Consider the following 14888-nt stretch of genomic DNA (forward strand, 5'->3'; position numbering starts at 1 on the left):
CGTTTGAACTTTGCAAATGAACATATAGACAACCCTGATGCATTTTGGAAACAAGTTCTGTGGACCGATGAGGTTAAAATTGAACTTTTTGGCCGGAATGAGCAAAGGTACGTTTGGAGAAGAAGTGGCACAGAATTTAATGAAAAGAACCTCTGTCCAACTATTAAGCATGGGGGTGGATCAATCATGCTTTGGGGTTGTATTGCAGCCAGTGGCACAGGGAACATCTCACGAGTAGAAGGAAAAATGGATTCAATAAAATTTCAGCAGATTTTGGATGGTAACTTGATGCCATCTGTGAAAAAGCTGAAGTTAAAGAGAGGATGGCTTCTACAAATGGATAATGATCCTAAACACACCTCGAAGTCCACGGGGGATTACATCAAGAGGCGTAAACTAAAGGTTTTGCCATGGCCTTCACAATCTCCTGACCTCAACATAATTGAAAATCTATGGATAGACCTTAAAAGAGAAGTGCATGACAGACAGTCCAGAAATCTCAAAGAACTGGAAGACTTTTGTAAGGAAGAATGGGCAAAGATACCTCAAACAAGAATTGAAAGACTCTTGGTTGGCTACAAAAAGTGTTTACAAGCTGTGATACTTGCCAAAGGGGGCAGTACAAGATATTAACTCTGCAGGGTGCCCAAACTTTTGCAGATGCCATTTTTTTGTTTTCTGTTATTTTGAAAGTGTAAATGATGGAAATAAAAGCTAACTTTTGTTGACATATTATAAGAATGTCTAATCTGTAATTTGACGCCTTTTGGAGATTTTTCCATCTTTCCTTGGCTTCCTTATGCACATTAATACAAATTTTTACCTGGGTGCCCAAACGTACACACACATACATATATGCACACACACACACATATATATATATATATATATATATATATATATACTGTGTATATATACATATATATACTGTATATATATATATATATATATATATATATATATACTGTATGTATATATATATATATATATATATATATATGTGTGTGTGTGCATATATGTATGTCTGTGTATGTATGTGTATGTGTGTGTGTAGTGGGTAGTTGCAGTGCAGCCCCATTCACCCTGGCTATACCTCCAGCTACAGCCACAGCATGTGTACACCCCAGCTGTTGCCTCTGCAGCTAAAGAGTGAGAAGTTGGAGGTGGTAAAAAAACAGCTCAACCTTGTGGTTTTACCGCCCCTCCAACGTGACATGTGCTTCATGTAGGGCAGTCTATTCATTTCAATGGGCTTCCCTACCCCCAGAAATGCATTTGTCTGTGTGTCAGGAACGAGCGCGATTATGGGCTTTTTCGGCGACATACAGTAACGTGAACCAAGCCTTGGACACTCCACCGCCTATCTGGGGGAGTGCCAACTGTCAGGGAGCGGGCAGAATTTTCAGAGACGGGACTTAAGCTGGGCCTTTGGAATATCCTAGGCGTCTGCTCAGGTTGCCTTGTAGATGGATTATGTGACCGTGGGCATATAACAACTTTTGTGAAATTACAGATATCTGTGTATTTTCTAATTTACATAGCTGAGAATTAAACAAAATGTTCATGCTACTTTGCTTTTATTGATTTCGACATGGTAAACCCTATTTCCAAAGAGGATCCACCAGATCATGTTTGCTGTTCATTCACTGCAAAATGCACACATCATTCACCTAAGTTATAAATACAGTGTGACCCTAAGGGAAGGGGGGTAGCAGTTTGGCATCGTTGCTCTGGGTTTAGAATGACCTGGAACTGGGTGCAGCCCACCTGCAAGTTATAAATACACGGTATGTCAACCGGCTATTGGTAGTATATTCTGATCCAGGAAGCAAATGTTCCCAGTTTTGCCCCAACTTTATAGATAGATCATTCAACCTTTATTGGAATTTCTCTTGACAAATATAACTTCTCTTTTATAAGTACAATACTAAATGTTGGTGTTTCTGCTGACATTGTAGTTTGTTTGATTTTTGTAAGGGGGTATTGCTTGGTTAAGAATTATTTTTTTTCTTAATATTTTTATTTATTATTTTTGTCTTCCCTCTAATGCAAATAGTTAGATAGTAATCTGTCATTTAAATTGTATTTTACTGCATCTCTGCTGCTTGTCACATAGCAAACTGGTCGGATTAGTTTCAAGTTGTTTGCTGAGCTAATTTCTTTTTAAAAAATTAACAAAACAATCATGCACAGTCTCAGTTTATTGCTGAACAATACAGATTTGTTTTACCGGTTTTACCTCTATTGAAAGACTGTGGGGTGGGGGGGGGGGGGGGGAGGGAAAATGAATAAGAACTCTTTTAGACAGTCTGCCCTCTGAAAGGTGATCTGTGGTGAACTGCTTTTCAAAGAGCAGCAGAGTAGCAGCTGGCAGTTGTTCAGAAGGTGCTTTTCACATTGCGGCAGGGCTACGAGCTTGCAGTTGTGGTGCAGCTCCATTGATCTCAATCGGTAAGTTGCTTTGCTGCCTGTCAAACTCTGCAGCCCAAGTTAAAATTGCATGTGTACAGCCTTGCCAGGTTGTAATATTAGTATTCCGGTAGATGACTGGGGGGGCACTATCCGGCCGCCAGTGTAAAAGCCATAATTTTGCCCAAAAATTTACTCACTTCAAGCAGTTGATTCAGGGTAAATTTCTCTCAATTTTCCATTTTTTTCCCCAAACCTGATTACATTTTTTAATGAGCACGGGTTAGAGTAAAAATCTACCTTCTTTTTAGTATATACTGTAAGTGTATAATTCAAGTCTACACACACAACTCCCCTTGTCTAAGGCTGGCCATAGATGGCTCCAATATCGGTCAGTTCAGCAGACTGAATGTACCTGATTGATTGATCAACTTTGTAAAGCCTGCCAGGTTTACTTGCGATTATCGCTAGCAGCTGTTATAGGCGCTTGCAATAATCACTGTATTTTCTCAACAGGGGATCGGCGGGAGAAGACAGTGATTATTGCTAGCGGCTATAGCAGTTGCTAGCGATAATCACAAGTAAACCTGGTAGGCTCGCAGGAGAAGACAAATGTTTCAGCAGGAGGGATTCCCCTGTCAGAACTGCCTGTGTTGATGGGAAAATAGTGGTTGCAGGAAAGAAATTTGCGTATTTTATGGCCTGCTTTAGGTTACGTTTGCATGATCTAGGTATCAGCTATTATCTCTGACCACCAACAGACAAAGAAGATCAGTACTTGCTGTGATCAACCTCATAAAAATGCAATGGCCATATTTATTCCCATATTGTCTAGGACACTGAGGAAATATTTAGAGTTAAACCCGGAAGTGAAAGTCTCTTCTGCCAACATTACCCAACCAGTGCTGAACTCACAAACAGAATGACATGGAAAATTTCCTATCAAATACTTATAGTAATTTTCCTTTTCTGATGGACTCCATGGCAGCATTCGTATGGGTTAACCCCGCCTCCACTCCTCCCCTATAGAACCCCACTCCCATGAATCTTTGCTCTGAGCCAGAGGCCACGTTCCGCAAATAGCCTACTCATGACTCTGGGTGGGAACTCCTGCTGCCATGGAGTCCTTCAGAAAATGAAAATTACTGTAAGTATTTGATAGGAAATTTTCCATTTTCCTGACCAACTCCATGGCAGCATACATATGGGAAATAACTAGCCATACACACCCAGGTGGGCAATTGCAGAACCAAAAGATAAGGGTTTAATTGACACTGTCGACCGACAGGATTTGTAAACCAAAAATTAACAGAAGATATAGAGGCCGGCTCTACACAATAATGAGCCATAAATGTATTGATCAGGGACCACAAGGTCGCCCTACTGATTACATTGAGAACCACATGCTGCAAAGCCACTCAGGATGTGGGCACACTCCTGGTCGAGTGAGCGGTCATCATCCCCAAAGGAGCCAAGCCCTCGGCTCTATGAGCCTGTCAGATGGCCCAGACAATCCATGCCACAATCGTCCTAGATGAGGCACGTTTTCCTTTGTCTTTTCCAGAAAAAAGGATGAACATGCCTTCTGAAGCCTGAAGGAAGCTTTAGGTTTTAGATGTAACTTCACAATATCTGAGAAATTCCTAGAACCAAAAGGAAGGCACTGCTGAGAGTCAAACTCAGTATTCCTGTTTATTAGACATGCACTTAACCAACTAAGCCACAAGGCGACCTCTCCCATGTCTAAAGGACGCAAGTTAGTGCCCCAAAGGGTGGCAGAACAATTTCCTGGTTCCCATGAAAAACTGATATACCCATGGGAATTGAGTCAAACATAGGTAAAAGCACCACTCAACCTGGAAGAACATTAAGAAAAGTTCTCCATGACCAGTGAATCCATCTAAGTTTTTTTTTTCTTCTTTTTTTTAATGCCGACGTGATAGCCAGGAGAAAGGCAAACATGACAGAGAGGCCTTTAACGGAGACAGTCCTAGAACACTCCACTCCAATTCCTGAGAGGGAGTTGAGACCAAGAGGGAGATTTCATTTGGAAAAACTCTGCTTACTCTGAGGTCTGAACCTAGTTGCTCCCTTGAAGAATTATTGGATAGGAAAGATGCCTAGACCTGGAAACACCTGTGAAGGCTGATAAAGCTGACACTTGTACTCTGAAAGATCTGATAGATAGAGCCAGATCTAAATCCAACTCTAGGAAGCCCAGAATATTTAGAACTTCTATATCAGTACATGATCTGTCAGCAGCAGACATGTATTGCACAGACTTTGACCAGATTCTCCCGTAAACTTTGTTTGTGTTCACTTTCCTATTCAATAGAAAGAGAGAGTTGACTCTGGGGGAGCAGCCGAGGACCTCCAATCTCAAGAACCAGACTGTCAGACATAACCGTGCTGGACATGGATGTAGAAATGCACCCAGTGACAGAAGGTCTGGGCTTATGAGAAGGAGCACTGGGTTCCAGTAGCTGAACAGTGCTAGCAAGGGGAACCATGGCCTAATTGGCCAATAAGCCAGAATTAGAATATAGAAGTTAGAATATTTTGGGGAAATAAGCCTCAAAGATGTAGGCTTGATTCTTCTGAGCCCATGACATAATTGGATTTGCTTCCTGTAATAGAGAGCAGGCTGTGAGTCCCCCCCCCCCTTGTCTTTTAACGTAGGAGACCACCGTAGTGTTTACTAGCCTAAGAGCACTGATACTCCCTTCGCTATATCGTGAAAAGCCTGTAGGGTGCAGAAGGCTGCCCATAGTTTCAGAATGTTCAACACAATCTTGTGAAAGTGATAGCTCCACCTGCCTTGAGCTATCACTGACAGGCAGCAAGCCCCCAACCCATATTGGTGGTATTGAATGTGATTGTGAACCAGGAAATGGGGCAATGGAATGGCAAAATGAGCCAGTTTCTCCATTGCAGCCACTAGGGGACTCACTCATGACTGAGGTTATGTAGATGACCTGAATTCTGCTTCCTGGCTCCCACTGCTGGAGAAACATCCTCCGGAAGGGTCGCGTTCTCCAGAGCGTCCACTTGACCATTGGATGTGTAGACACCATAGTGTCCATCATTTTAGAATCTGAAAGACGCGCAGGTGGGAAGAAGACAGGGCCAGGAGTATTCTGTTCCAGAACATCGGGATCCAGAGACAAAGCAATGGTCCTCTAGCTTATATCGAACTGAGCCCCGAGGCACACAAGAGACAGAATGGGTTCCAGGTGTCTCTTTTCCAGAATCAGCCACCAGCTGAATTTTGAGGAACAGCTGCCCTCTGTTTTGGCATAGTAGAATAACATCCAAGTAACCATGCAGGCATAAGCTCCTTGCTTTGATAAAGACCTTAACAACCAATAAGATCCCTAAAACACACAGGGTGATGTTGAAAGCCCAAATGGTAGACAAGCAAGCTGGAGATGGTCTTGACCTACAGCGAACCAAGGGAACTTACGAAAGACACCACAATATCTGCAGGAATTCATTGAGCCTCGGTTCACATTTATGCGATGCGGGAAGGCTGCGAATCCGCAGCCTGTTCCCGCATCGCACACGCACCCCCGGCAGTTCACACTGCCATATGCGATACGCTGGGGGTGTCAATGTACTGTTAAGTTCTACTCTCTATCGGGTCTCTACGTCAACCAGGCCAAATTCCACGCGCTGAACGTCTCTCTGATGGACAACACACTCTAAACGGCACAGGACCATTTTTGCCTTCAAATGAACTGACGTTATCCCCTCCCTGAGGATTACACTCACTCCGACTTACTCAGCTCTGTACAGCGCTAACAACCCCCCTCTTATCAAAGCTTTGACTAGGCTACTGGAGTTATGGGGCAAAGTGCATATTACTAGTTGGGTTGGATACATGCTATAACAGTGACTCTCCTGTCGAAACTACTATATCCATTTAGAATTTTGCCTGTCCTGGTCCCTTACCTTGCGTATCCTGCGTTCCCTGCAAAACCTTCACTTTAGGTTTGTATAGGGCCTAGATCAAAGCTAAGCAGACATCTACTCTATAGGCCCAAAACCCAGGAAGGGCTGGGGATGTCGAACATTGTGCATTATTATAAGGCATCTCAGAGTGCTCCTCTAGCTCAAATGTTTGCAGGACAGGCTGCACCTTTTTGGACTTTTATTGACGTAGTAGACACTGATCCGAGCCCACTTTCTTCTTTGCCCTGGGTCCCCCCGCAATTACGCCCTAAGCCCTTAAACACTGTATTATCCCACACCCTTGTGGTATGGGATTCTAATAAATACTGGGCCCAACTGATCTCACCACACCTCCCTCTTCTAGAAATATTTAATTGCCCTTTATTTCCCCTGGATCTGGAAAGTCCTCAAAGCAATCTCTGGTGGCGTAGTAAGGGCCTAACGATGGTTCGGTTTCTTTGGTCTTCCGAAACATTGTCTCTTTTCAATTTCTCAAGGATACATACGACATTCCAGACTCTGAGAGATTTCACAATCTCCAAATTCGCCATCTGAAGGAACTGGTCTACGACTGCAATGGTATTTGAAACGAGATGCCAAACGTCTCCCACAACTCGAGGTCTTATCTTCCTATTATATTGTTCCATACTAAACAACTCCAACTCATGAGCCTCGCTTTACTAGTCCAGCTGGGAGGGGGACTTTGGAACCACGCAAACCCCAGAGACATGGAAGAAAATTTGGGAGGCATTATTCCACTCTTCCTGTCATTTCATAACCTTAGAAAACTCTTTCAAAGTTCTGTCCCAATGGTACTTTACCCCAGCTAGAATTGCGAGTTCCTCCCCTCCTAACCCTCCTCATGTTTCAGGGGATGCTCAGACCAAGGAGATATGAAGCATATATGCTGGTCATGCCCTAGGATTAGGAGCCTGTGGATTAGAGTCTATAACATGGTCAATTTGGTGTTACAGTATGTATAAATCTGTGCAAAGATCCTTGGGAGGCGCTCCTACACAAACCGATAGAAGGCGTTACCAAACGATAGCGTACACTAGCGACACATATATTTCCGCCACGAACCTCAATTTCGTGAAAAGCCGGGTGCATGTTATTTTTGTCATTATAACTAAAGATTATGAACCAACATGCCTAAAGTGAACCTCTGGGACAGAGATGGCCTGCCCCTGATACCCCCCCCCCCCCTCTTTTTTTTTATCTTTCTTTATCTCTTTTTCTCCCTTTTTCTTCTACTCACTCTCTCCGCTAGAACATCGCCCTCCTCCCATTTTCTTTTTATGCCCTCGAGCAAGAGTATTACCTCTTTTTGATCCTGAGGACAACTACACTGCTCTCTATAGCTTTAGGGCTCCTAGTTGAAAGTATTTTTTCACAAAACAAAGCGCATCGCATCTTCCAACAAGGTGTTGTTAATCAATTACATACTGATAGGACAATGCTTAGGACCAAGGGTCCTTTACACCTATGTTACTGTTGAATGTTACAAATTTAAGGAGAGAAACTCCTGGATTTTTGCACATAATTTTTGACATGAAACAGTCTATTTTTACTTGTTATTTCTATATAATAAAATTTGAATGAAAGAAAAACAACCCCCTAGCATTTCTCGCTGTGGCCATCTTGTGTAAGGGCAAATTATTCATGTAGCATTTACTTCCTGGAATCCATCTTCCCTTAGCTCAAGCATGCATGCAGGAGCTGTGTGCTTAGCTGAGAAAACCCCTCCTCCCTTCCTGAAGATTCCTGGAATGTATGTCATAATTTATCTAGGCAAGAAATCATGAAGTAACTGAAGAAATATAAAAAACAAGTTTAAAACAAGTAAATATGATATATTTTCCTATCTAATTACTAATGCTAGCAGCACGAGGATTAAAATTATAAATGTTTGTGAGTGAAGTTCCACTTTAAAGCACCTTTTGTTAGATGTGAAACAAGTAAAAAAAAATCAAACATAAAATATATCCTATTAAAAGGAGAAAATAAGTTATAAGGTAAAAAAAACCCTGGGAAAAAAGAAAACGAATGGAGCCAACTCATCCAAGCCTGGTAAGCTGTGATATATTACATTTTTGGTTTTGGGTTTGAAATGCATGGTAACAAATGCAATAGCTGGCCAAATAATACAAAATATATTTTACCAACTGCATAGACGCAATGTACAGTATAAACAATATAAGGTAGCAAAAATCTGTTATATAATAAGATAGAAAAATAACTGGAAACCTATTGAATGAACACACTAACATCTCAGTGGAGATTTAAAGCAGTAATAAACCCCAAAACAAAAAATGAATACATTTCAGCTAATCAGATCTTAGATGTGGTGGCTATTTTAGTTTTATTTTTGATGGCTTTATTTTCACCTGGTGATCCCACTAGTAATTCTGTTTTCAACTTCCTTTAACAGACCAAGACAAAGTAGCAGTTAGAGGGTTGAGACAAAACATTTAAAACTAATGGGGGTGCTTACAGTCCTCAGCTTTTTACTAATTTATTCCTCTCTCTTCCTGTGTAGTGACAGCAGAGACAGCAGGGTTAATACCTATCTCCTTCCTCTGCTCTGAGCAGAGCCAGGACAGGCAGAGAAATCGGAGCATGCAGCCCCATATTTCCATTCTCTAGGAATGAAGAGCTAGAGCTGCATGCTCCCCTTTTGTGGCTGTGCCCCTTTTTAAAATTGGAGGCAACATTTGCTCCATAACCCCTTAATTCTTCCTATTATGTCTGGTATGTCTGGGGGTCGAGCACCTGAGCCATTAATTAAGGCCTGATGGCTGAAACGCGTTGGATATGTACATGGCTGTATTATCCGAACTTCAATGAAAATTGATTACAGCTGATTTACTGTAGTGCCAGCTTTTTCTACATATTTTGAAGATTGAAGGTTATCAGAGACCTTTTTAGCTGGAAGCCCATACCTGCAAGCTGAGGATGATTAAGAAGGTAGCAGCTCTGTTTCACCTGTCTTAGCTCAGATACAGCACCCAATGCTTTATGTTGATAAGAGAAACCTATTAGATTTATACCGGGTTTACCCAGAGAAGTATTCAGTCCTTTATTTATATCAGTACAGCTAACAAAACTGACAGCAGGGCTTTTTTGAGATTAGCACAGGCTATTTTAAAGGAGCCATACTGCCAGAAAAGTTTCTTAGGTGTTTTATTGAATTCCCCTGACAAATATTTACCAGCCCTTGATAATGTCTATCCACCTTAGGGCTGAGATTTTTTTTTTACATTTTACATTGTCTCTTTTGTTAGGTGTTTCGACATGGTGATAGAAGTCCAATTGACACTTATCCTAATGACAAGTATAAGGAAGATTCTTGGCCTGATGGGTTTGGACAACTTACGCAGGTTTGACCCAAACACGTTATTTTGTCATTTGTTTTATATGCAATACTTTACCTACACTATGTATTGGAGTAATGTACTAAAAATGTAAAGTCTAAACAATTGCCTATTGTCTAACAATTTAACCTCTTTGAAACAATAAAAGCAATCAAATGAATCATGAAAACCTACTATCATACCTGCAATTTAAAAAAATATGTAACTATACAACATATATGGTGGCATGTTGCCATAATCTGTTTAATCATTTTTTGTAAAAAGCTAGTTGAAACTGCTTGCAAAATTATGAGTATGGCTAGCATAACTGCAATTCTTTCAGGAATTATATCCTATGTAGAGTACCTAATAAAAATGACTTTCCTGGGAAAAGTCTAGGAAGGTAAAGCACCTGATCCCAGATGTCTGCCCACAATTAACATGTCACCTAGTGGTTGTAGTAGATGGTTTCTGAAGTCAGAATATTGCCAGCTGCATACCTCTCAGCTTTTAAACATAGAGAAAAGGGAAATCTTTTAGTACAATATATGTAAGCAAATGACTTACATACCCTTCGCCAGGGCCATGAATAAGGGGGTACCACCAGTCCTCCTGCACGGGGCCTAGGCAGCAGGGTAAATCATATTTGGGCAGGGATATTTGGGCAGGGAGGGTGACCGGCAGTTCAAAGCTGGCTTCTTCTCCTCTCCCTTTCAGCTGCTGCAGGAAGAACCATACAGGAAATCGATTCCAGTAATTGCCCCTCCCACCGCGCTATTCACCCTCCCTGTGCACCATACCTTTCCCCCCTGTTACCCAGCCCCCCTACCCCTGCAGTGCTGCCGGTTTCCCTCCTCTCCTTCCCATCGGCAGCTGCAAGCACACAACAGGTAAAGGTCACATTCGCCAGTCTCTTCCTTTCCTGAATTAACGCAATGAGTGATTGGTACTGATCACTCAATGTGTTCATTCATAACCAAAGCAAAGTAAACTGTGTTTATTTGTGGGGTGCCCTGTTAGGTTGGCTGTATGGGGCCCCGTGGTTTCTAACAGCAGCCCCGCCCTTGGCAATGCATATTATGAAAATAAATTATTTAAATGAGGAACAGTTAGGAGCAATTGGGTATGTATTCTGATTTCCTTTAACATAAACTGTATATGCTGACCACCATAAAACTGACCTTAGCATTTACCTTTAGAGAGGAAGACTTCAAAATGACAGTAGGAAATCAGAGCAAAAGATTTATATCTTGCAAGTCATATTCCCTATTGCAAATATTATCAACAGCAATTTTTCAAAAGAAGAGGGGGTATAATAATACCAGCACAGACATAAAATATCTCCAAATGAACATTTTCAACATTAAGCACTCGTTCTTCTCACCTTAACTGCATAAAAACTGATAGGAAAACTTTAATTGCAAGGACATTTGCATTTCACATCATATGATTGTGCATTAGCAATGAGCAGATTAAGTGCTGCAGTAGTGGACTCACTCACTGCAATATTTTTAATTCACTACTGCAGTGCAGTCAGTGCAAAACTGCTATAAAAAGAGCAAGGCAACAGCTACACATGTCACAGTGGATTGGACTGGAGTCAGTGGAGGACTACCTCTGTGTGCAGTATGGCACTCACTGCAACTACTGCAGTCAGTGCAATATTGCTAGAAAAAAAAGTAGGGCAGCAGCTACACATGTCATAGTAGATTGGACTGAAGTCAGTGGAGGACTACCTCTGCAGTATGGGACTCACTGCAACTACTGCAGTCAGTGCAATACTGGTAGAAAAAAAGCAAGGCAACAGCTACACATGTCACAGTGGATTGGACTGGAGTCACTGGAGGACTATCTGCAGTATGGCACTCACTGCAACTATTGCAGTCAGTGGCAGTGCAATACTGGTAGAAAAAAAGCAAGGCAACAGCTACACATGTCACAGTGGATCACAGTGGATTGGACTGGAGTCAGTGGAGGACTATCTTCATGCAGTATGGCACTCACTGCAACTACTGAAGTCAGTGCAATACTGGTAGAAAAAAAGCAAGGCAACAGCTACAAATGTCACAGTGGATTGGACTGGAGTCAGTGGAGGACTATCTGCAGTATGGCACTCATTGCAACTACTGCACTCAGTGCAATACTGCTATAAAAAAAGCAAGGCAACAGCTACACATGTCATAGTGGAATGGACTGGAGTCAGTGGAGGACTACCCCTGCAGTATGGCACTCACTGCAACCAGTGCAGCCAGTGCAATACAGCTAGAAAAAAGCAAGGCAACAGCTACACCTGTCACAGTGGATTGGACTGGAGTCAGTGGAGGACTATTTGCATGCAGTATGGCACTCACTGCAACTACTGCAGTCAGTGCAATACTGGTAGAAAAAAAGCAAGGCAGCAGCTACACATGTCGCAGTGGATTGGGCTGGAGTCAGTGGAGGACTATCTGCAGTATGGCACTCACTGCAACTACTGCAGTCAGTGCAATACTGCTATTAAAAAAAGCAAGGCAACAGCTACACATGTCACAGTGGATTGGACTGGAGTCAGTGGAGGACTATCTGCAGTATGGCACTCACTGCAACTACTGCTATAAAAAAGCAATGCAACAGCTACACATGTCACAGTGGATTGGAATGGAGTCACTGGAGGACCATCTGCAGTATGGCACTCACTGCAACTATTGCAGTCAGTGGCAGTGCAATACTGGTAGAAAAAAAGCAAGGCAACAGCTACACATGTCACAGTGGATTGGACTGGAGTCACTGGAGGACTACCTCTCTGCAGGGTGGCAATAGCTACACAGTGGATTGGACTGTACCTAGTGCCTACCGCTGCAGTAGGGCACTCACTCACTGGAGTAGTGATTTAAAATGATTGCAGCAGTGAGTGGTGTTCTACTGCAGCAGTAGTCCACTGGCACTGACTCCAATCCACTGTCTACTATGTCTATTTTTTTTCTAGCACTTTTGCACTGACTGCAGCGCAGTCGCAGTCAGTGCAAAACTGCTAGAAATAAATAGATAGACACAAGCTAGACAGGGGATTGGACAGACTCAGTGGACTGGTGGACAGACACTACTACTACACTTTCAAATCAATGCTCTCAGTTAAGTAGAACAATATTATAGTGCAGAAAGCACAACATTTCAGCATGTTCACCAGTTAAACGGCTTCTTCTCTTTTCACAAATTGCTGCCACTTCACTAGAAACACGCTCACTTGGTACTGAGGAAGGAGGAGCAGAAAGGTATCTTCTAGCATGGGAAGCAAGTATTTGTAGCGTGCCTCATTTTCTTTCCACCACTGAAGAGGATCACTTCTTCTGTCAATTACTGGTTCCTTCAAATAGAGATGAAGTTCATCATCCAGGCTCATTATTGCCGATTCTGTCCAGGCTCATTATTGCCGATTCTGATGAATCCTCTGCATGAGGCCCCAATGAAACGCTGAACATTGCATCTATTTGACCTATTTTCTCTTCTGTCCGTTGTCTTTTGGGACATTTTTCTCCTGCATCTTCCACATCAGAAACCTTCTCTTCTTGTCCTTGACTTTTCTTTTCCTCAGGAGGAACCTCCTGCACCTTCTGTTGAATATCTTCTGTCAGCCATTGCTTTGCCTTGGCCAATACATAATCAGAAGAGAAAGGATGGTTCTTGTATCAAGGATCCAAAAGACATGCAAGCACAGCAGTTTTGTTCTCCTTATGCTTCCCAAACCTTTTGGCGAGGCTGTCCCTCATGGCCTGCCTACATGTTTTGATGCCATGTGTGTTGGGTCCTTCATTCTGTTGAAGAAGCATCTTCGGGAATCTCACACATACGATCAGAGAAAACAGATTGTCGTAATGACTCACCTCCAATGTCACTTCCTCAATGTGTATGAGCGTCTCTATAATGTTGGCTACTATGTCCCACTGATCTGCAGTAGGGCAAGAATGTCCTCCAAGTCCATATTCACCAGAATATATAGTGAGAGCTCACTTCTGCTCCAGCATTCTTTGTAACATGTGGTGCGTTGAGTTCCATTGTGTTGGAACAGCCTGTATCAGGTTGTTTTTGGGTAGGCCAAGGTCTTCCTGAATGCACCTCAGTTGCTGCTTGGCAAGAACAGAATGGTGGAAATTGTCTGTGCACTTCTTCAGCATGGTAATAATGTCTAGCAAAGCTTTCTGGTTTGAGAGACCATCATTTACCACCAGTTGGAGGGTGTGTGCCATGCAACTGAGGTCTGACGCTTCAGCAAATCTCATACCTTTAACCATGTTTGCTCCACTGTCTCGCAGCACAAGCATCACTCTGTCTTTGCTAATTCCCCATTCTTCTAGCATGCCTAGAAACTTTTTGTAATGTACTCCTCAGTGTGGGATCCTTGCATCACTTTTGTATTCAACACCAAATGCCTTCTTGTCCATTCACTGTCAATGAAGTGGCATGTAAGACTCATTCGTGATTCTGTTTGCCCTGACCAGCAGTCCATCGTGAATGAGAGTGAGTTGCCAGCATTCTCTGGTTGCAGCATAGTCTTTACTTTGTCAACAACCTTTTGGTGAATCTTTTCCAGCATTTCAGTTCGATAAAACTTGTCACTCTTCAGTGTGTACCTTGGCTCAACTATGGAAATCAACCGCTTAAATCCAGAGTCAGACACTATTGTAAATGGCTGGTTATCAGTCCCCATCATCTCTGTGATTACTCTGTCCAGCAGTTGTGATCTTCCAACAGATTTTAGCCACCTGTTTTTTTCTGAAACATATCTGTTATTGTTGCCTGGGATAGGGACGATTCACCTTGTGATTCATTTTGTTTTTTCTGTGCTGCATTACACAATTCAAGATGATGAACTCTTAGATGGGCCCAAAGATTAGACATATTTTTGGTTTTTGCAGTTATTGATCCCATGCTCACATTGTTTTTGCAAGTGTTGCACAGTGCTGCTGATTTTTCAGGAGATTGAGAAGAGAAATAGTCCCAGACCACACTTTTAATTTTTCTATCTCCATTGAAACAAGAAAGAGGCAGACTTTAATATAGGCTTACACAAAATGGCTGGCTGGCACTCTGTGGTGGCTGGCTGGCACTCTGTAGTGGGTGGCTGTCTGGCTGGCTGGCACCCTGTGGTGAGGTGGCTGGCTGGGTTGCACCCTGTGGTGGGTGGCTGGCTGGCACCCT

General features: G+C 42.5%; 1 protein-coding gene across 1 annotated transcript in view; it reads left to right on the forward strand.

Moving 5' to 3' along the window:
- LOC309556068 (prostatic acid phosphatase-like) overlaps window positions 1–14888 on the forward strand; it is a 161244-nt gene that overhangs the window by 29453 nt on the left and 116903 nt on the right. The window contains exon 2 of the mRNA XM_082258380.1: window positions 9645–9740. Within this exon, the coding sequence (XP_082114506.1) occupies window positions 9645–9740 (96 nt within the window). The remainder of the gene's footprint in view (window positions 1–9644; window positions 9741–14888) is intronic.

This window comes from Pelophylax lessonae (genome assembly GCF_965119305.1).
Source record: "Pelophylax lessonae genome assembly, chromosome: 5".
NCBI classification, from domain to species: domain Eukaryota; kingdom Metazoa; phylum Chordata; class Amphibia; order Anura; family Ranidae; genus Pelophylax; species Pelophylax lessonae.